Source organism: Dama dama, chromosome X (genome assembly GCF_033118175.1).
Source record: "Dama dama isolate Ldn47 chromosome X, ASM3311817v1, whole genome shotgun sequence".
Classification (NCBI taxonomy): Eukaryota; Metazoa; Chordata; class Mammalia; order Artiodactyla; family Cervidae; genus Dama; species Dama dama.
Genome location: NC_083714.1, coordinates 13864025 through 13887450, shown reverse-complemented (window position 1 = coordinate 13887450; position 23426 = coordinate 13864025). Strand labels below are relative to the sequence as shown.

The 23426-nt window shown below is 44.0% G+C and overlaps 1 protein-coding gene across 11 annotated transcripts in view; it reads right to left on the bottom strand.

Annotated features, from left to right (window-relative positions):
- The window catches only part of TMEM164 (transmembrane protein 164), a 171361-nt gene that overhangs the window by 25808 nt on the left and 122127 nt on the right, over window positions 1–23426 (bottom strand). For all 11 annotated transcript variants that reach the window (XM_061137179.1, XM_061137173.1, XM_061137180.1 and 8 more), the window contains one exon: window positions 6656–6734. In XM_061137179.1, coding sequence (XP_060993162.1) covers window positions 6656–6734 — 79 coding nt within the window. The remainder of the gene's footprint in view (window positions 1–6655; window positions 6735–23426) is intronic.

The following is a 23426-nucleotide window of genomic DNA, read 5'->3' as shown; positions in this document are numbered from 1 at the left end:
CTGTCACGGAGGGGCTTTGGAAAGGTGGACTGAAAAGGGTCAGGTAACCTTTTATTTCTTTTATTAAAGAAAAGTTGATTTACAGTATCATACAAGTTTCAGGTGTACAACGCATGTGTGCTTAGTCATTCAGTCATGTCTGACTCTGCGATCCTATGGACTGTAGCCCACCAAGCTCCTCTGTCCATGGGATTCTCCAAGCAAGAATACCGGAGTGGGTTGCCATATGCTCTTGTAAAAACATGCCCCTTTCCTTCAGAGTTCGAAGGTCAATTCTAACTAAACATTCATTTGTGTGATTATTCAATTTACACCTGGCTCCTCCCACAACATTATGAATTCTATGAGGGGAGGGGTGGGATGGGGCTTGATTTTCACTCATCAGGGCATCCCAATGGCCAGCATAGAGCCTGGTTAGAAAGAAGGCACATATAAATATGCTGCTATGGTTTGAATGTCTGTGCCACCGAAAATTCATGTGGTAAAATTCCAACCCCCCGTGAAGGTATTGGGGGCTGGGACCTTTGGGAGGTGCTTAGGCCATGAGGGTGGAGCCTGGGAAGTCTGAAGTAAAAGTCACCAGCACGGTCACCTTCTTGTGAGGCCCCTCTTCCTGGTTCATAGCTGGCCCCTTCTTTTATAAGACACACCAAAAGGATCCCTCATCCCATCCACCACGTGAGGCCACAAAAAGAAAGGGCCAGCTGTGAACCAGGAAAAGGGACCTCACAAGAAGGTGAGCACACTGGTGACTTTATCTCAGACTTCCCAGCCTCCAGAACTGTGAGCAATAAATTTCTCTTGTTTGTAAGCTACCCAGTCAGTAGTATTTGCTTGTGGCAGTCCAAATGGATGAAGACATATGTGTTAGATGCATGGATGAAACAGATGCGGGGGTAGAGATGATTCCCAGGTTCTAGCTGGAGTGACTGAGTGGTGCCATCTGTCAAAAACCACAGGAAGAGAAGCAGGGCTGATGGGAAGATGAGTGCACGCGGATAGGCTAAGCTGTGGTGTGCTTGACACATTCAGGAAGAGACGCTGGAGTGAACTACATGAAAAGGAATCTCCTAAGATTAAGGGCTGCCGAGGGCAACATCATGGCCATCACAGCACGGGCTGGTAGCTAAATTGTGTGAGCACGTGAGACCACAACAGGACCAGCAGAGCAAGAGGTGAGCCCAGAACAGAACTCTGGGGAAATCAACATCTCAGAGGACAGAGGAAAGAGAACTCCTGCAAGAGACTTGGGAAGGCATGAATGGTGAGATGGGGATGGAATGGGGGGTAGATACTGGAACCCCTGAGAGTAGAATATTCCAAAAGGGAGTGGTCAACAACATCCAGTGTAGCAAAGAGTGCAGGCAGGATAAAGCCTGACAGGCAGTCACCACATTTGGTCACATAGTTGTTGGAAATCTTTAGAAGAGCTGTTTCCATAAAGAGGTGGGCAGTGAGGTAGATGTCTGATGGCAATGTTCTGATGAATGGAGATAACTGAGAGGAGGGCTCATCAGATGTAAACAAGTGTCACTCAAAGTTATGTCCTATTTATGACATGATTTCAAGTGGTAAATAGACAAATATTTCTTTAACTTAAAAGTGATTTATTTAAAGTGTATTAAAATAAGACTTTCCTGGTGGTCCAGTGGTTAAGAATCCACCTGCCAATGCAGGGGACATGGTGTCAATCCCTGGTTTGGGAAGATTCCACACACTGTGGAGCAACTAAGCCTATGTGCTGCAACTACTGAGCCTGCAATCAAGAGTCCATAGCTACAAGTACTGAAGCCTGTGCACTCTAGAGAATGTGTTCCACAACAAGAGAAGCCACCTCAATTCGAAGCCTGCATACTGCAACTAGCGAAAGCCCAGGCACAGCAAGTGAAGACTCACCACAGCCAAAAATAAATAAATAAAATTTTAAAAGGTGTATTAAAATAGATAATCAGTGTACTGAATCCAGGATTTCACAGAGTATCAAGCTTCTCTTAAAAGCAAATATATCTTAGGAAAAAAATCAATAGGTTTAATATTACATACATAATAATACAGGTGAATGCATGGACAAGGCAAAAAAATATTATGTCCTAAGAACTGAAATTTAGGAAATATTGTTTGGACTACTTTATGATGTGAGGGGAGTATAAAAGATATAGTTGTGTGGAGTTAAAGTTTTTTAGACTAGGGAAGACTTTAGTATCCTGAAAAGCCAGTAGTGAAGCACTGAAAATCCAAGCACTGATAAACAAGTGACCAATTGAGGGACAGAGGTTCCACAGGAGGTGGACGGGATGCACTGGAACGACAACAGGGTGTGACCGGACATGGCTACGAGCAGAAGGAACACTACTCCCTCCAAGATCAGAAGGAGGAACATAAGGATGGGTGTGGGTAGAGTGGAGAGAAGTGTTTGAGGGAATTCCCACCCGAAAATCTCTTATTTTCCCAGTCATTTGTTGGGAGAATATCTACTGAGAGTGGAAAGGACTGGAAGTTGGAATGGAGTGGACAGGAAGTTTGGGGAGGGAAGCAAAGCTTTGTCACAAGATTTCTGAGGGCAGTGTGTAGAGACGTTGGTGAAAGACACAGAGTGAGTGAGTGATGGTGCTGACAGCACAATTATAATAGAGATCACGGAATTTCACTGGCCCAAATCTCAAAGACTTGAGAAGTTTTCTCACGAGATGAACAGTAGGCACTGGGATTGGACACTAATCTGAGTACAAGGGACAAGGGAGTGAGACATGCTCAGGAACTGGTAAAGTCCCAGTAACTGGTCATGGTGGTACAAGCTGATTTGGAGAAAAGGGGAGGTTGGAAGAAGCACAGATTTGGGTCAAAGAAAAGGACATAAACGCTTATGATCTCGGAAGAGTTTTAGGGGAAAGCAAGGTCCTGAAGGGGGTGCAGAAGTCACTACAATTAACAAGCTCACACATTGAGAAGCCGGGGGTGGGATGAGCAGTCCTCACCGGAAGGTTCTCAGGATGCTGGCTAGAGCTGTACTGAAAACAGTGAGAGACCATGGGCCAAAGGTACCTAGGAATGCAGGGGAACTCACCAAGACGTTCGAATGGTGGTGGTAATCAAAGAAAGAGGTAAAGAGGATGGTAAAGAAAAAAGTACCCACACATAAGGCAGAGACAAGATAATGGTCTGGAAGAGACAGTGGAGAGATGGGTGGCATATGGGGCTGAGCAGAGACAACAGCCTCAGTTAGAGGGTTTCAGGCAAGAGATGGGAGGACTTTGTGTTTTGTGAAGAGCTGAGGGTGGGGTTATAAAGCATGCAGTTCCACAGTTTCAGAGCTGACAGGAAAGGAAACAGCAACAAAGAGTGTGGCTGGAGGAAGGAGGAAGAAAAAAGCAGTGTGGACAGGGGAGGTCATGTTTACTACGAAGGTGCCAAATGGCTATAGCAATGAGGAGAAAGAGATTCCCATTAAGCAGGACCTTGCCTTTCAGGGACACAGGGCTCCTTGGCATGGGGGTTACTGGAGAGGAGAGCTAGTCTGGCCTTGGGTAAAAACTTCTGAACCAATTATTTCTAGAAAATTACAAGACTTCTATTAGGGAAGAGAAGCCCCAAACTCTCAGCTTTTTGGTTTCCAGGAAATCCTCTTCCCCCTGTTCACTCCAGTTCCACGGTCACTCTGCAAGGCCTACATCATGCTCAGCGGAAGGTGAAACATCAAGAAATCCAGATGTTTTCCCCAAATGCTCATGATTTCCCCCAACTGAACAGCAGATGGCAGCAAAGAGCCAGAAAGGAAGCCGAGAGCACCCAAGAACCCAGAAATGGTAAAGCAGGGAAGGTAGAAAGACTTCAGAAATCCGATACTCTCAGTTGTGTCCGTCCTCTCAGACAGGCACTCCTTGCGGAAGGACTGGGCCTGTCTGGTTCGTCTCTGATTCCCTGGCACAAATCCTCTGTACACAGTAGGTGTTGAACAAACACAGGCATACCTTGGAGTTACTGCAGGTTCGGTTCAAGACCATTGCCATAAGGCAAGTTATAAGAATTTTTTGGTTTCTCAGCACATATCAAGGTTATGTTTATACTATACTAAAGAAGAACTAAAGAGCTTCTTGTTCAAAGTGAAAGAAGAGTGAAAAAGTTGGCTTAAAACTCAACATTCAGAAAACTAAGATCATGGCATCTGGTCCCATCACTTCATGGCAAATAGATGGGGAAACAATGGAAACAGTGATAGACTTTATTTTGGGCGGCTCCAAAATCACTGCAGATGGTGACTGCAACCATGAAATTAAAAGACACTTGCTCCTTGGAAGAAAAGCTATGACCAACCTAGACAGCATATTAAAAAGCAGAGACATTACTTTGCCAACAAATGTCCATCTAGTCAAAGCTATGGTTTTCCCAGTAGTCACGTATGGATGTGAGAGTCGGACTATAAAGAAAGCTGAGTGCTGAAGAATTGATGCTTTTGAACTGTGGTGTTGGAGAAGACTCTTGAGCGTCCCTTGGACTGCAAGGAGATCCAACCAGTCCATCCTAAAGGAAATCAGTCCTGAACATTCACTGGAAGGACTGATGCTGAAGCTGGAACTCCAATATTTTGGCCACCTGATGTGAAGAACTGACACACTGGAAAAGACCCTGATGCTGGGAAAGATTTTGGCAGGAGGAGAAGGGGACAACAGAGGATGAGATGGGTAGATGGTATCACTGACTCAATAGATATGAGTTTGAGTAAACTCTGGGAATTGGTGATGGCCAGGGAGGCCTGGCGTGCTGTAGTCCACGGGGTCGCAAAGAGTCAGACATGACTGAGCAACTGAACTGAACTGATACTGCAGTCTATTAAGTGTACAATAGCATTATGGCTAAAAAAATAAATAAACTATTTTCTAACAAAGATATATACATTGCTTTTATGTTTTACACAAAACATGCCTAGCACAGCATCCTGCACACAGAAAACACTCAATGAAAAGTAGGCATTGATGGTTATACTGTGGTTGTTATTACTGTTACTTTTATTACAGCCTCTTTTCAAGGCCAGGCACCAGAGGAGAAGGGAAAGACTCAGGGACAGTGTGTGTGTGCACAAATTGTATCTAACAGAGTGTGTATGTATAAATTTGAATCCCTTTCTTAGCTTGGTTCCCCCAAACAGTGCAGCTATAGATTCAATAGAAGGCTGCAGTGGAGTCAGCCACTTCTAGAAAGTATAGCTTCCCAGATGGGATTTTTTGAAGAGGTGGGGAAGGTAAAGGCTGCTATCAGACCACTCTGACTCAGCCAAACAACAGACTTTTATAATGCCTCAGAATACAAATAGTTTTAACTAATATCCATGCACATTTGGTCAGAACTTGGATCCCACACCTCAGGAACCATGAGCAGTGGGGGTCTGGAGGCCTGGGACAACTTCCTGTCTGGTTCCCTTCTGAATGACTGTATCTCTGAGACTTACATATTATTAGGAAGCTCTTTCCTGAGAAATGGCATAGGTCACCTAGATATGGAAAGTCAGACTTCTCTTAAAGCTCAGTCAGGAAAAAGGGTGTGTTTAGAGCAAATTAAAAAGAAGTGCTCTTTGACAATGTGAGCCCCCATGTGGCAGCACAGGTAAAAACAGCCTCAAAGAATAGAGCCAGAAGACTCCTAATTGACAGAAAGCAGGGAGAGCAAGTTTCCATCCTCCTACATGACCCCCAGTTGATGGGTCCTTAAGGCTCCCTCGTGCTGGGAGTTCTTAAAAATTTGCTAGAATTTCTAAGTTAGAGGAAGCACAACTTCCAAACCATCTCCCAACAGGCTTTAGGGTCCATGTGGCTTCATGGAATTTTTAATGTGATAGAAATGAAACCCCTGCTGCCCTGGGTGAGGTTAGTCTCCCAGCAAAGTCCCAGGAACCAAGATAGAGAGGCTGGTGGCTCAGACTAAAAGAGGTTGACTTCCAGGCATGGGGCCTTTCGGGAAGTTCAGAACATTAAGAAGGGGGGCGGGTATATCTTACAACTAGTGTAGAATGAGTGAACTCCCCTTTCCTTTTGTCTACTACCGAACAGAAGGAGGGGGTTATTTAAGGGTCATTGTGAGGTCACAAACAGATCAGCCTCTCGACCAGGTTGGTGGTGTCTCCCTTTGATCAAATGAAGGTTTCCATGCTCTGTTTTACATGAAGGTCGCTGCTCCTTCACCAGCCTTTTCCCTTAATCCCATAATCCCAAATTCCTGGACATCTTGCCCCTTTCAGTATCTTTTCTGGTTCAGAGAGGATAGATATAATGAGCAAAAGCACAAGGCCCTTCGACCTTCTGCTGCACACTGAGGCAGGGAGAAGGCAAGAGCAGAAGTGAGTGACAGAGTGTGGGTAAACTCTGTCCATGCAAACCCAAGGCCACCATGGACAAACAGCCTGAGGCCTCAGCCCTGGGACGGGCTGTCAGTGGCCCTGAGCTCATGCACACAAAGGATGAGAAACCACCAGGCTCTTTGCAGGCCTCATCCATGCCCATTTTCCCACTGCCTGGTGTCTGGCATGAAACATGCTGCAGAGACTCAGTCAGGGAGCACCTCAGGTTTCTGATAAGACACCCAAGAGGTTGTGACTCCCCGCCCCAAACAGAAGAAGAGAAGGTAGGTGTGGAGCTGGCACAGGGATGGGGTTTGCTGGCCTTACCTCCTTTCCAAAGCAGGTAGATGGGCACCACGTAGAGCATAACATGCTGAATGTAGTAAATCTCCAATTCAAAGGGGAGCTGTAAGGACAGGAGGGAGAGGTGTTTCAGAGCAGGAAGCACTCATTCTAAGAGATTCTCGAGTTGAATGCCTGACCTCTCAAGGACCCACAGCTTAGCAACCCCACACACAACCAGTTCAACTCCCTTCACAATTAGAGAAGAAAGAATGAAATGACTATACCTATGACCTAGGCCAGTCTTCCAAAGTGCATTTTGTAGAGATAGTACTTGAAAAATGCTCCACTCAGACAGTGTGGTTAAAAATTTAAGAAAGGTTAAATACAATCTATCTCCTCCTCCCTTGGAAATTCACCGTGTAGGTTAGTGGTAGATTAAGGACCTACAAGTAGGAAGATTGCTTAACATCGTTTATTTGGCATTTCCTAAACTTGTTTAGCCAGTGCATTTGTTTAAAAAAAAAAAAGCACTTACTGTTCTGCAGAATATACTTGAAGAAACACAGCCTTACATCACTTCCTGCTCCTACTGAGTAGCTGGTGGACTACTTAAAAGTTTATGTCTCATTGAACAAGAAGAACATACAGGGTAGGATTTATTATTCCCAGTTTCCAGATTTAAAGGTACTGATTGCCAAGTCTGGTTAAGTCTTGATCCAAGAATAAAGAGTTTCTCCACTGGATACTTGGGGTCAGTCCAGGGTTAGCCCTAATTTTGGGCAAAGACTAAGCAGCTGGGCCAATTCTGGCATGGCTTGCCAAAAGAGTATCCCCACCCTCCTTCCAACCAACACGCTCATTCATTCACTCCTGCTTCCCATTTCACTCAAAATGGAAGCTCTAAATTACCAAAGTGGAGTGTGCTTTCAACCTGGCACGGGGACCGTGCTTCAGCGCTTGGCAGCGGGCGTAGAGGGGAAACAGCTGGGCAGCTAACTCAATTCCGGGAAAAGAACTGCAGCCGCTGGCGAGAGGCATGGCCTCCAGGGCTTACACAGCCCTACACACACAGACACACACAGATACACACACCCCCCACCAAGGGGAAGCCCAAGGAAACAATGATACCCACTGCAACGATCAGCTGCCTCCCTACGAGCGAGCACAGAACCAAGCCTGTGAGCTCATGAGAGGACCCAGTTCTGGGCTCCCCACGCCCAGGAACCCAAGGCCTTGTGCCAAGGAGTGAAACCAAAAGATGGCAGAGCTCCCAGAATGGGAGCTGGGAGTACTGTGGACCCTGGCTCTGGCTACTGAAAATAAAACCCACGCAGAAGGAAAATTTCCCATGGACCCAGATGATTATTTTGTACTCACAGAAGGAAATGTAAAATCCCAAGAAAAGAAACAAGGTTCCCAGTGGGTCTGCAGAATGGGGTCGTGGGGTTTCACAGTGAGTGAGCACCACCAGCAGGAGCTAACTTTGGAGGCCTGAGAGGTCCACGGGGGACCCTCAGAGCAATGTGGTCTGGGATCACCCTACTATGAATAAATTAACTGACTTGACTGTGGTCCCACAGAAAGCAGGCAAAAGTTTCAGGAAGGCTCGACTCTCTGGCTGCTAAGCCAAATCTTTAGGTATCTAAGGGGCTAGAGGTCTTCCTGAAATGGGGTCTGGGACCACAGGCTGCTCGCCCACCGCAGGGAGCAGAAAACTGGGCAGAGGGCCAGCAGCTCCTGGTCCCAGCCAGGTCTCCAGGCAGTACCCCTGCTTAACTCCCAGACTCAAGCATTATTTACCCACCTGGACTCATGGGGCCCTCTGACTTCCCCTCCCTCACACTCCTTCTGGAAAGCAGACTCCCCACCTGTACGTCCAGGGAGGCAGGTCAGCGCTGCGGCCCTAAGCACAGACTGGAGTCCGTCAAAGCCCTGTTCTCGATTTGATTCTGCTGCTTAATAGCTCCATGGCCTTGGGCAAGTCACTTAACCTCTCTACCCCACTTCTGGCACGGGTAAAACTGAAATGAGAGTGTTGTGAAAATAAATTTTCAAAAGATTTTACTAGAACAGACATTTGTAGAGTCCCTATTGTGTGCCAGGAACCATTAAGCAATTTGTTCACTATCAGTTCACCTATTAATTCACCTGCTGCTCCCATTAACTCCATTTTAGAGATGAGAAACTGAGGCACAGAGAAGTTAAGAGAACTTACTCAAGGGCACAAGACTATTTGGTGACGCAGCCCAGATTCAAACCCAGGTGGGCTGGCTCTAAGTCTCCAGTCTTAGCTTGTAGACTCTGCTACCCCATGCCCCGCTCCTTCCCTCCCACAAAAATGCTAACACCTGGGACATGTGCAGTGCAAGGGAGATGCGCAGGGGCAAGGGGGGTGCGCAGTGGAAAGGTGACCCTGGTAACAAGTGTAGAGGTAACAGAAGCACATTAGGAACAGCAGGATCAGCAATTGTCCTTCACCTGGGGACTAGGCCCAGTCCCTCCCTGTTCACAGGATCCCCACCCTCATGGCCTGCTCCGCCCCATGTGGCAACAGGCCCCACATCACACAGTGGCCAAGCTTGGCCTCCAAAACAGACCTCCCAGCTCCCACTGGAGCTCTGGAGACATGTCAGTCACAGATCTCAGCTGGGCTGGCCAGGAGACTGCCCCCATCAACAGTGTCTTTCCTGCCTGCTTCTCCTCCTATTCCAAGAGTTCTCTACCTCAGAAGGCCACAGAGAGTGTTCAACTAGGTGTGGGCACCACTGACACCCAAGGCCAGGGAGAGGAACAGAAGGGGATGAAAGAGAAGGAGAGCAACACAAGAAAACCATAAAGTGGCAGGAAGAAGAGAGCTGAAGACAAGCAGGAAGCTAGCTACTAGTGGTCCTTTAATAACAGAGAATATTTAGAAAGTACTTGTGTGCCATGCCCTGTGTTAAATGCTTAACATGTGTTATCTCACTTAATTATTGTAAGGTTCCTGTGAAGCAGGGACTATGGTCATCCCCATTAGACAGATATGGAAATTAAGGCACAGAGAAGTTAAATAACATCCAAAGAAGAAGAGGCAGGGCAGTGATGGGGATAAAGGACATACAGCAATTGAGTAGAAAAAAGGCAGCTTGCTTTACAGAGCACTGAACCTGAGCCCAGGAACTCTGTCATACTCCCCTTTCTGTTTTCCCCATTTGATAAACACTGTCTCTAAAACGTCATACTTCCCCCAGAAGTTCTACTTGGCTAATTCATCTCTGCCCTCCAGAATGGACATCTGGAGCTCCACTCTAATGTACATATCTGGGCTCCTTTTCAGCTGGGGGATTCCCAGGGCTTTAGACAAAATGTCCTACATCATTGCAGTTGAAAGCCAAAAGCAATAAAAACGTTTTCAGCTACATAGGTTATAACGTCCTTCTCATGTCCAAGTCAACGCTTTTTTTCCCCCTTTTTTTAAGAATTAAAAGAGCAGACAGGTAAAGTTCTCCAGGCTCCTGGAGTCAAATTGCCTGAAACATGAAGTGTGTGGGCTCCATACATGGAGAGATCTGGGGCCTCCTTCCTCCCGACCTGCTACCCTGACAGCCACATACCCACACTCTGCTGTGGAGACAACCTGCCCCCGTGTGCCCTACAGCCTGTCCCAGTGTGCCCTATGTCCCTGGTTACTTTTGCCACCATAAGAAGCCCAGCACTCCCAGGTCACCGGCCAATGCATGAACTCTAATCCCCACATGGCTTTCTACAAATTCTCAAATCCAAGACCACCTTCCACCATTCCCCAGTGCTTGAAATCCCTCCCCTCTATCCTCTGGAACCCACTAACTATCATTTGCAAAGCCCCTCTATCTTCAAATTCTTCTCTGAGCAGTCAGTTCCTTCACCTTCTTACTTTGATGAAAACCTGGCCCCCTCTCTGAGAACATGGCTATCTCTCCAGCCCCCTCAAGTGGTGGGTGCTTTCCCTCCCATGTCGCCTTGTAACCCTGAGCCAAGAGGACTCCTGTCTGCTCCCAGAACATTCTCTCTACCTTCTTCCTAACCACTCCCTGGATATGAACCTCATGTCATCAGACTCTCCCACCCTCTACTGTTCTTGTTGTACTCATCCTACGGACCCTTCTTCTTACTGCTTTCCAACCTGCCTTTGTCAAAATTTCTGTGTTTTCAATATTTAGCAAACACCAGTCTCTAATGCTTTGACCTCCATTCCCCTCGAGTTTTTACCTCAGCCGTTTATTCCCACGGTCACACCCACCACTATCAACACCTGCAGCCCTTCTGTAAACTCCGTCATGCACTCCACTCTCCAACCAACACCACCAGTCTACCCAACTCACTCCATGCCCCTTCACATCCTCCAGCCTCACTGGGACCTACATCTACTGACCCTACCACTGTTTTATTGGCCCTCACAAGCTTATGTCCTCACCTCTTTACTTGCCCATCACTCCCTTCCATATGTTCTAAACCCTTTTCCCTACTTGCCTTGAAAAATCATATTCCTGGTTAAACTGAACTCTCTGCGTTCACGTGAAGTTCCTCTGCTACGCAAGCAAGCGTGGCTGGAAAAAAATGTAAAGCTATGCTGTTAACTCTTAAAATTCATAACTGCAAATTTTAAGTGGACCCTTAATGCAACCTTATAATCCAACTACATTCCCAAGTCCATGCACTCTCATCTCTCCTGGATGATTCCTACCCTTATTTTCACAACTTCTGCATTCCTCAAACCTTTCCCCATCCTCCCTCTCAGCTAGCAGCATGGCTCTCTATTTCACTGGGGAAAAGGGAGCAGCTGGAAGAGAACATCAACAAGCTCCCAGCTTCACATCACCCTCCTCCCTATACCATCCCATCACCACCTCCTCTGCCGCTGCCTTGCAGGAACCAGCCATGCTACTGACTAAGGCTAGTCCCAGTTCCCACACTAGATCCTTTCCCCTCTCACCTGCTCAAGGACACACCAGCAATTGTCCCCGTTTTCACTAGATCATTCCCATCAGAAAACAAACAAGCTAAAAAATCTTCCAACTAAAGACAAAAGCTTGATCCCATTGCCTCCTCCAGCTGTCACCCCCATATCTCTGCTTCTCTTGATAGCAAAACTCCTCAAATGGCTTGTGCCTCCTCACTGCCATCATTTCCCCTCCTCTGAATTATCCTTCCATCCACTCCAATCACAGTTTCACACCCACCGCTCCCCTGAAATTGCTTTGATTGAGGTTACCAATGACCTCTATGTTCCTAATTCCTCTACATATTGAAGGCGCCCAGAACCACATCCTTGGCTCCTTTTTTCTCCCTACTCTCACTCACTGGATAACATTATCCAGGCTCCTGGCTGTAAACACTTATCTATTTACTGATGACTCCCAAATGAGTATTTCCAGCCTAGAGTCAGGCTATTAAGACTGAAATTCTAGGACTTCCCTGGTGGCCGGAGGCTGACTCCATGTTCCCAATGCAGGGGGCCTGGGTTCAGTCCCTGCTCAGGGAACTAGATCCCACATGCCACAATGAAAGATCCTACATGCCACAACTAAGATCTGACAGAGCCAAAATAAAAATATGTTTTTAAAAAAGACTGAAATTCTAGCTCCATCACTTAGTTGCTATGCACCTTTGGGCCAATCACAATCTTGTAAAGCAGGAATGACAATAGTACCTACCTCATCAAGTTGTGATAAAATTTGGTGAAATAACGCATGGAGAGCTCCTGGTCCAGTGCTAGAATATGATATATATAGACTCAATAAATGCTAGCTGTTGTTACCATCCTCCTCTTCAACATCAATGCAGCCAGTGAGTGGTGAAGCCAGGATCTCAACTCCGGCTCACAAGACTAATACCAGGTCTCTCTGGGTCAAAAGTTGGAGCTCATTTCATCCCATTATTCCACCCTGGCAAGAGCCTCCAGCAAGAGATGGTGACCAATCTGGGCCAGCCCACAGCCCTAAGTCACAAATCACTATTTCATCAGATGACTGCTAGGATAACTTTAGCTTGCCAGCTCAATCCATTTTTTGGCCCATCTTTAAGAGACTTTCTCCTGGAGATGTCTTGATTTCTCAAAGAAATTTCAACACTGCTCTCCTCTTCTCACCCATGACAGTCCCATTCTTAACACTCAGCCAACCAATTGAAAAAAAAGCCAACCATTTACTGAGACACTCCAAGGTGGCACGTAATGTGCCCAGTTCTGGGTATGCAGCCATGATGAAGACACAGTCCCTGTCCTACAAGAGCTCACAGTGTAGTTGAGAAAGCTCACAGACAAACGGATACGGTCAGCACAGCAGAAGAGCATGGAGGGAACTGTAGATTAAGCATTGGATTTGGTCTGACTTTTTTCTTGAAAAGTAAGGGACGGTCCTGTATGATGTGCAAGGGATACTGGTAGAGGCAGGGAGACCAGTCAGCAGCTGGCGATAGCAATGTTGAAATGAAGCTTGAGGGACTTGCCTGGTGGTCCAGTGGTTAAGAATCTGCTGTGCAATGCAGGGGACATGGGTTCTATCCGTGATGGGGGAACTAAGATCCCACCTACCTCGGAGCGACTAAGCCCATGTGCCACAACTGCTGAAGCCCACATGCCACAACTAGAGAGTTTGGGTGCCGCAATGAAGATCCCACATGGCGTAAATAGGACCCAATGCAGACAACTAAATAAATATTTAAAAAAAAAATCAAACTTGGAGGCAGAGACAGCAAGAGAACATTGGATGGGAAGGTTTGAGAGAAGGTAAGGAAGTTGAATCACCAGAACTAAGTAACTGATATGGATGGGGGTACACCAGAGTAAGAGGAGAGGTGAAAGAGAACTCCCAGGCTGATGGCCTAGGTGGCTGGTGGGATGTCGGGGCTTCTCTCTAAGTTGGGGACTACAATCAAGGAAGCAGGTTGGAGGAGGAGAGGCAGAAGAAAACAAAGTGAGACCAGGCTGAATTTGTGAACCCAGTAGGAAAACCTGGCGGAAATGCTCATCAGTCAGTGCGAATGTGGGGTCTGGATCTCATGGAGGCTGGAGAAGATGAGAAGAATTGAAAGGCAAATGATATACACGTATATAAAATGCAAACACAAAAAAGGATGAAATTCTAAAAGGCAATAGAAATGCTGATATTCTCTTTATACACCCCAATACAATACCTTATGCAGCCCACTCTATAGACCCTTGGTCCATGGTATTCTTTCAAGAGTGAATGGGTGGCAAGAAATGGAAGTCGTAACTCCAGGGGAGTATCAATAGAATTGGGAGAGACCTGAACATAGTTACAGATGAAGGGAAGGAGCCAGTGGGGAGATGGAAGATGAGGAAGCAATAAGGGCAGGAAGCACTGGATGGGTGACAGGTACTGGAAGTGGGCAGAAGGCTGGGACCCAGAACACATGGAGATGAGGAGGGAAGGACACGTTAAAGCGAGAACAGCCGTAAGAGGGAAGGACATGCTGGGAGTGGAGGCGGCTCATGACCAAAGGGGTCCCATTACCCGGCTGGGGAATTGTGTTACCAAAGGATCCATGGCTGTGGATAAAGTGCAGACTGAGGATGGGTGATTACAAAGAGAGGACCCTGCTCTCAACTCAGCCCCAGACTGCAGCCTCGCCAAAGAAATCAGGGGATCAAATCGGATCACTGTATGGTCTGAGTGCCTGCGTCTCCCTCAAATTCATGTCCGATGGGATGGTATGAGGAGGTGGAGCCTTTAGGAGGAGATTACATCATGATGAAATCAGAGGCCGAGAGCTCCCTTACCCCTCCCACCCTGTGACCCAGAAGGGGGTCCCCACTTGACCCTGCTGGTACCTGGATCTCAGATTTCCAGCCTCCAGAACTGTGAGAAATTTCTGAGGTTTAGAAGCCACACAGTTCATGGCATTTTCTTATAGGAGCCTGAACAGACTAAAACAATAGTCTCCCTTCAAGGGAAAAGGCTGCAGCCTTTGGCAATGTTCCAGCCAACCGAGCTGGGCTTTGGAACACTTTATCTTCATTAACTGACCACAGACTTCGACTGTGGCTACTGGTGTTGCAAATTCCTTGGGACTAAATACCATTTGTTAGAGGAGCCACAAAAGGAATGCCCACAACCTAAAATCAACTACAATGCATTCACAGAACAGAATACCATGCTGCCATGAAAAACAACAAGGTGCCCTGACAAACACTCAGACAAATCCAAATCTGGAACATTCTGCAAAATGACTGGCCCAGACTCATCAAAATGTCAATGTTATGAAGGAGAGGGTGGTGGTGGGGGGACTGTCCCTAGATTTTCAAAAAGTAAAATTAACAAAACCTGATGAGATATACAATCAAAACCAAACATGAAAGTCGACTTGATCCTGATTTTAAAAAGAAAAGTAAAAAAAGACATCCTTGGAATGAGTTGGGGAAATTTGAATATAAACAAGATTATTAGATAAAGCAGTATTACAGATCTGTTGATAATTTTGTTGAGTGTGATTATGGTATTGTGGATATACAAGAGAATGTCTTTTTCCTCGAGAGCTGCAGGTTGAAGAATTTAGAACTGAAGTGTCAAAATGTCCACAATCTGGGGGGAAATGATTCAGCAAACATAAACAGAAAAACAGAGGCAGTGAATAAGGAAAACTGGCAACTGTCGAATCTAGCTTGATGGTATATAGTTGTTCATTATACTTTTCTGTTTCAACTCCTCAGGATGTGTGAAAATTTTTATAATAAAAAGTTGGTAAAAGTTTTAAAAGTAAGTAAATTTAAAGAAGGTAAATCTATATGAACTCATATGGCAAAGTAACAAATACTTGCATATATGAACAAAGCTGTATACATAAAGATGTTCACTGCAACATTACTTGTAATAACAAGAAGTATCTAATAACAGAAAAGCTAACTGAATGTCCACTGGTAGAAGAGTCATCAAAAAAAGAAATACTCTGGAAGACTAACTCTGCAACCACTTACAAAAAAAGGAGGTACAACCATTTACAGGCAAAACTGAGCAAATGTATTGAACAAAGCACAATCCTTTTTGTAGAAGAAAAGGGGCTGATTAGTTTTTGTACTTTTATGATTTTTTTTGACATGGACCATTTTAAAACTCTTTATTAAATCTGTTACAATACTGTTTCTGTTTTTTATGTTTTGGTTTTTTTGGCTGTGAGGCAAGTGGGATCTTGGCTTCCTGACTAGGGATCAAATCTGAGCCCTGTGCATTGGATAGGCGAAGTCTTAATCCCTGCACTGACCGCCAGGGAAGTTCCAGTCTTCATACTTTCAGATGTCTGTCAATGAATACAAAAAGGACTGGGATGATATTTACCAAACTGAGCAGGGGAACAGGACTGGGGAGGACAGGTTGGCATAGGGAAGGGGAGACTTAGACTTGGATTCTAGATATTTGTATATCTAGATTTTTATGTATTCATTTTGGATTTTTATGTATTCATTTATTAATCATGTAGCTAAAAGTTTAAAAGTCAAAAAAAAAAAAAAAAGGGAAAGTCAAAAGAGTAATGTACCTCTTAGCAGCAATTACCTCAGGGGAGTAGGCGGGGAGAACTTCTGTGTTATAGTCTTATCTCTCTATTGCAGGTTGCATTAAGCTATTATGGATGATTAGTGTTTAAGAACCCGCTCCATTAGAGTATCTGAATATGTTGTAGACCCCCTCACAAGTTCCTTGTTCTCACTTTATCTTCCCTTGTAACCCAATTCCCACCCCCAGTACAGATAAGCTACCCATGGCCCTACCAGGCACGTGGAATTCCATCTTACACTCAAGGTCTGATGTGGACCATAAAAAAGGCTAAGCATTGAAGAATTGACACTTTCGAACTGTCATGCTGGAAAAGACTCTTGAGAGTCCCTTGGACTGCAAGGAGATCAAACCAATCAATCCTAAAGGAAATCAGCCCTGAATATTCATTGGAAGGACTGATGCTGAAGCTGAAGTTCCCGGTCACCTGATGCAAAGAGCCAACTCATTAGAAAAGACCCTGATGCTGGGAAAGATTGAAGGCAGGAGGAGAAGGGGATGACAGAGGATGAGATGGTTGGATGGCATCACCAACTCAATGGACATGAGTTTGAGAAAACGCTGGAAGATGGTGAAGGACAGGGAAGCGTGGCATACTGCAGTCCATGGGGTTGCAAAGAGCCGGACATGACTGAGTGATTGAACAACAACAACAAAGTTCTTGGGTTGGTTTCACAGTTGTTTATAAAATTACCCATGAATAAATAAACGTACTTATGAATAAAATTAAAGCATGTCATGTATGGACCAATGTTGAAATTTGTTATGACTCGAGAATTATAAATATGATTTATTTACAAAGCTCTGTCTAAAAAGAAAAAGGATAGGGGTTTCATTAAATGACTTGTCCAAGGTCTCAAGGCTGAACCAGAATGTGAACCCAGGCAACTTGGCTCCAGAATGCATGATCTTAACCACTGTTGTCTGTTGTCTATACTAGGCTGTTCCCCTGATAGAAAAAAAAAAATAGGGTCTACTATGAAGCCAGAAGACCTGACCCAACACCTAGCTACCACGATACAGGCACTAGCCATCCAAGACCCCAGAGGGCTCCGAAGTCCCCAAATCCATATTTACTACTTCTTTAGACTGAGCCAGAGCTCGCATTTCATGTGGAAGAAGGAGTGTAGCACTGAGTACACAAGAAGGTACTTCAGGACTTAGAAGTCCAGCCCTGAATGTGTCATTTGACTTTCTACTCAAGGATGGAAAGTAAATATTTGCACAGCTCTCTCCAAAGAACTCTGCAGAAAGGCTAATGACAGAGATTGTTCAAAAGGTCTACAAAGGAACCAGGGCAGCTGCAAGTCAAAAGACAGTCAGCTTGTATACAGAGGCCAAGCCACAACTGCAGAATGAATGTGCCAGGGCTGGCCTTCCTGCTCAGGGTATGTGACAAGGGGTCCCAAGAGGGCCTTTAGCACCACTGACAGGAACAAGGCCTCATTCTCCTCCACCTTGGGTTACAGATTCCATACAGAAAATGTAAGCCATGTAGAGTGGGAGGGACGAGAGTAAAGGTACTAAACTTCCAGTCCCTCATCAGCCCCAGCACTCTGTGATGCCATCAGGCTCAATTTAGTGCCTTCGAAGGACTCAAACATCAGAAGGCTTGAAATAAGGCCAACCCCAGACTAGCACTAGAGCAAAGGAAGGGACAAACACATCTGAGATTTGGCTCTTAGCCCAGTAAAACAGCTGGACACTCAGTACCCAGTACTCACCGCCCTCAACCAAACAACCATAGTGTCTGGTTAACCTTCTACTCCTTGGGGGCCCTTGCTTGAAGGCAACCAGTGGGCCAGGCAGCCATTTGTAAGGCAGGCTTCCTGACCTTGTTGCTTCCAACATGTTCCCCTGACAAGGCCCATCACCTCTGCTACAAGCTGGAGTCAGGGCCAAGAATCTCTAAAGCAAGGGAAGGCAAATGTCACATGTCCCCTTGAGGCATGGCCCTTGAGAAGAGGCCAAGAGATGGCACTAGACCACCTCCTGACATGAGTAGACTCTGCTCACTTCTCTTTCTACTTCTCTCCTGTTTAATTCTCCTGTTCTCAATCTCTTCCCAGGCTCTGAGACTGCTTCCAGGTTTTCTACGAGCACTGGAGAGTAATAAACTAGTAGCTCCTGGCTAATCTGACACACAAAGGATGTGCAGAATATTTATTTTCATCACACATTTTTAGAGAAAGAATCTTTTTGACCCACTGGGATGGAGCCCAACATTTCACATTTCAGTGAGGATCTCGAAGGTAATCTGGATACAGGTGCTTAACTTACTCTTAAAAGAAATACTCTTAAAAGAAATACGTGTAAATCTATGGCTGATTCATATCAATGTATGACCAAAAAAAATAATAATAATAATAAAAAAAATAATTAAAAAAAAATAAATAAAGAAATAATGCCATATGCAAAAAAAAAAAAAAAAAAAGAAATACTACAGTAGGTTATCCTCCAAAAGTCTAAATGACAGGTGTGAATTTACAATATTTTCTCCCAGAAATGACAGGCAGTTCCCAGGAAAATGTACTGATAAGGATAATGATGTGACTAGTGTTCAAAACAACAATAAAGATAACAGTAATCATCATTAATAATGGCGGGTACACAGGACTTCTCTGCTAGACATTGTCCTAAGTACTTGTATTAATTAACACAACAACTCTATAAGATAAGAGCTATAATCCCCCTTTTTTGCATGAAGGAATTAAGATACAGAGAGATTAAGTAATTGGCCCAAGGTTACTTAAAAGAGCCTGGATTTAAGCCAGACAATCTGACTCCAGAGTCCATGTTCTTACCTACTGACCTACATTACTCTGATGTGTGCTGAGGCCCTTTACAGTACAGAGGAAGTCCTTCATTTACAAATGACTCAAATCCATGCTGGTTTGATCACTTGCTACTGAAACAGTATCCTTTCTCTTCCAACCCCACCATCTGAGCCCAGACCTGGAATGTTCTAATTACATTGCCATGGGAACTAATCAACACTGGAATCTATCTCCATGATCCCCTAGACATCAATGAATTCATTCATTCAGTCAATCAACAAATACATATTAAGTATCTACTGTGTATCAACTCTTATATCAGGATACAAATGGTTCCTGCCTTCATGCACTTATGCATTCCTCATTCCAAATGCTGATTTCTAGGGTTTAGAAAGGCTCAAAAGATGGTTTAAATCAGTGCCCCAAGGCCTCATGGCCACTGATATCAATATTTTGTTAGTAACATGATGGGTTAAATAGCTATCAGATACCTCATACAACTTAGGACAATAGTAAACAGGCATATAGTAGGTATTTATCAACTTATATAGAGATATTTCATATCAACTTACATAGAGATATTTCAGGGGAACACTGAAAACAGAAAGATGGCCAAATCAATGAATAGAATGAGAGCATCCTCCTGACTGTCCCAACAGGAAGGACACAGACATAAGAGAGTCGGAAAACAAGACCCAAACTTTCTCTTCTGGTAATAACAAATGCTAGTTAGTACTTAAAAGGATCCCAAAACGCCACACTTCAGTGTAAAAGTATACTGGAAATACAAATCACTCCACCCCTAATGGTAAGGAAAATTCAGTCTCAAATTTTAATGATGAGCTGGAGTAATAGGGGAAGAAACTAGTTAGTTCCACTAAAATCTTGGAACCACAAGGCAGCCTTCACATGGGTTTACAACCTAAATTTATACAACTTGGGTAATCTAAAACTGCTAGGTTGAGAGTTTTATTTAGCATGAGTCCAGACTGGTAGCCCTCAAGCACTTGATAAGAACAAAGACAAATCTTCTCTAGAGAAATCCAGGACTCAAAAAAAAAAAATCCCCACAAAAATTTTTAAAAAAAAATAAGTAACATACAATAAAGAACAATAATAAACAGTAATATTTAAAACAAAACCTAAAGAAGTCAAGAACCAGTAAAAACAGAGCTTTAAAGACCTCAGAATAGTTACAGACTATGTTTAGTATATTTGGAAGAAGGAAAATTAATTGAAATTAAAAACTCTTGATAGTTTTAATTTATATGTTTAGTTGCTGATTAGACAGCTAAAGAGATAAGTGAAATACAAAGCTGAAGAAGTTGTCCAAAATGCAACTAAGACAAAGAAGTAGAAAATAGGAACAAAAAAGGTTAAGAGATGTGGAGGACAGAGTAAGAGGAGCTAACATAATTCTATATGTAGTCCTAGAAGAAGAAAAGAGGAGATAGATGCAATAGTTGAAGGCAAAATAACTAACGATGTTCAGAAACCTGATGAACATGTATTCACAGATTCAAAAAGTTCAAAGACCCTCAAACAGAACAAGCCAAAAAAAATCAACATTGAAACAAATCCTACTAAAACTGCAGAACACCAAAGACTGAAAATCTTAAAACCAATCGGAAAGAAGAGATTTACTTTCCAAGAAGTGAAAGTTAGGACTGACCAATAACTTTTCAAGGCAATGCTGGAAGACAGAATATAGTAAAATTACATCTTCATTGCGCTGGGAGAAATATAATTATGAACCAAGATTTTTATAGCCCGTGAAAATATGTTTCAAAAATGAACAAGGAAAACAAACATTTTTAGGCAAAAAAAAAAAAAACCCGAAGAGTTTGTCTTCGATAGATCATCTCTAAAGATAATTCTTAAAGATAAAATTCCAGCAAAGGCAAAGCAGTGTCAAATGGAAGGCCTGAGATGCAATAAAAAATAGCAAGTAAACAAAGTGGTAATTATGTAGGTAAATCTGAATGAACTTTTTTACATTACATAATGTCTTATTTTAAAAGAAAAGTTAAAATAACACAGAATTGAAATACATGACAATATAAGCACGTAAGTTGAGGGTAATGAATAGAGTTTAAATATTAAAAGGTCCACAGGCAAAGAATAAAGTAGTAACCCTATTTCATAGCATACATACTCCAAAGGATATACTCAAGAGTAAAAAAACAAACAAACAAAAAAAACCTATCAAAAAAAAATGTCTACACAAAGTTATATATGAATTTTCATAGCAGCATTATTCAAAGCAGCTATAAAGTGGAAACAATCCAAATGTCTATCAACAGGTAAATGGATTTTAAAAAGTACTGTATATCATACAATTGAATTTTATTAGCCAATATAAAGAAATGGCATATTAATAGATGCTACAACATGGATGAATCTCAAAACATTATGCTAAGTGAAAGAAGTCAGAAACAGAAGGACAAATAAATATTTTCTGATTCCATTAATGTGAAATGTCCAGAACAGACCAATCCTTAGAGATAGATATTAGATCAGCTGTTACTTAGGACTGGGGGTGGAAGGAGCGGTGGATGTAAGCAGACAGAAAGATGATAGCTAAATAGTATAGTTTCCTTTAGGGGTTGATAAAAATGTACTAAAAGTTAATTGTGATGGCTGCACAATTCTGTGAATATATTTTAAAAACTTTAAATTCCACACTTTAAATGAGTGAATAAACTCAATAAAACTAGGACCAAAAAAATGTTATAAGATCCTTGTATTGTTTGAGAGAAAAGGTCTGACTGATTCTAGCTCTGGATATTTTTGTTAACATTGGTAGGATAAACATTAAAAAGAAAAACCCAATAACTGAAATAGTGTATGCAACTTCTAAATCAGTAAAGGGAAAAAGAGAATGATAAGAAAATATCCAATAAATGCCCTTAAAAGGTTAGACGAAAGGGAAAAAAAAAAAGACAAAATGCTCCAACCTAGATTAATAAGCTGTATCAAATGGTGGCAGACCAAGTGACATCCAGTAGTATATTTTGGAGTTTGGGCTAAGTGGGGGCTCACATTCTACCCAACCTCCTTCATGAAAAGGGTCTCTGGAGAAACACACTCCTTACTGAAGACTTGGACCCACCAAATAAATACCACCTTGGGATAAAACATCTCCTTTTGGTCACCAGGGATCAAAGGTATTCCTCCAATTAGTTGAGGCCTAGAGGTCCTGGGTTTTAAAGGAAAAAAAGTAATTCTGTGCTAAGAGGTCATCTGAGTTTTGGCACACAAGCTAGTTTGAATTATTAAGAGTGCAACGGGTGGATAACTTGTACATATAGGGCTCAGTGTAAGAATGCCTGGCTGCTTCAATGAGAACCATGAGTGCACTTTGCATTTGCTGTCATAGACAGGGCTCCTGCATCTCTCTCTAGGGCAGCTTGGTGTCACAGGATATGTATTTGTGCTGTGGTTATCCCATGTATTGGAGCTGATCAATGGGAATGCTGTCCAGTCCCTGACCAGAGCAGGTGGGTTGGGAGGGGGGCACTCCCCCAATTCTGGCTGCTGCACTGGCACAGCAGGGCAGGGAAAATAAAACAGAAATACATCTGGAATGACTCTTCTTGCTTCAGAGCTTACTCAGTTAAAGAAAAAGAATTTTTTCTGGTCCCACCTTTGGAACTAACAGTTTAGTCTTTGGCCACATGATAACACCCTGCCAGAAGAAAGTTCCAGATGATATTTTCTCATGGACAGCTCTAGCCCTGCATGTGCCAACAGCAAACCCCTGGCCCCTGCTCCACAGGGCAAGTCGCCATCCCTTTGCTCAAGACTGTGAACAGAACAAGGGGCATCCCTTTGGCCCATATGGCAGCTGACCTCTGGCCTACTTTGAAGAGTAGGAAATAGCAGTTATGTACAGTGAATGTGGTATGAGGCCCAAGAGCGAGTGGTCCAATTCTTTTGACACTGTCTAAGGCAATGGCACCCCACTCCAGTACTCTTGCCTGGAAAATCCCATGGACGGAGAAGCCTGGTAGGCTACAGTCAATGGGGTCGATGCATTGGAGAAGGAAATGGCAACCCACTCCAGTGTTCTTGCCTGGAGAATCCCAGGGACAGGGGAGCCTGGTGGGCTGCCGTCTATGGGGTCGCATAGAGTCAGATATGACTGAAGTGACTTAGCAGCAGATCACCTACAAATTGGACTTCTTTCTCATCAGTCATTATCTTGAACACCCACTCCATAAAGAACCATGTCGTGTGTCCTCACACGCCTCCAGCACACATGTGCATGTGCGTGTGCGCACGCGCGCGCACACACACACACACACACACACACACACACACACACATCCCTAAAGCCCTGTTCATCAATTCTTGTTTCCACTGGTTGTGCTTCAGTGCATGCTAAGTCGCTTCAGTCGTGTCTGACTCTTTGCAACCCTGGACTGCAGCCCGCCAGGCTCCTCTGTCCATGGGATTCTCCAGGCAAGAATACTGGAGTGGGCTGCCAGTTCCTTCTCCAGGGGATCT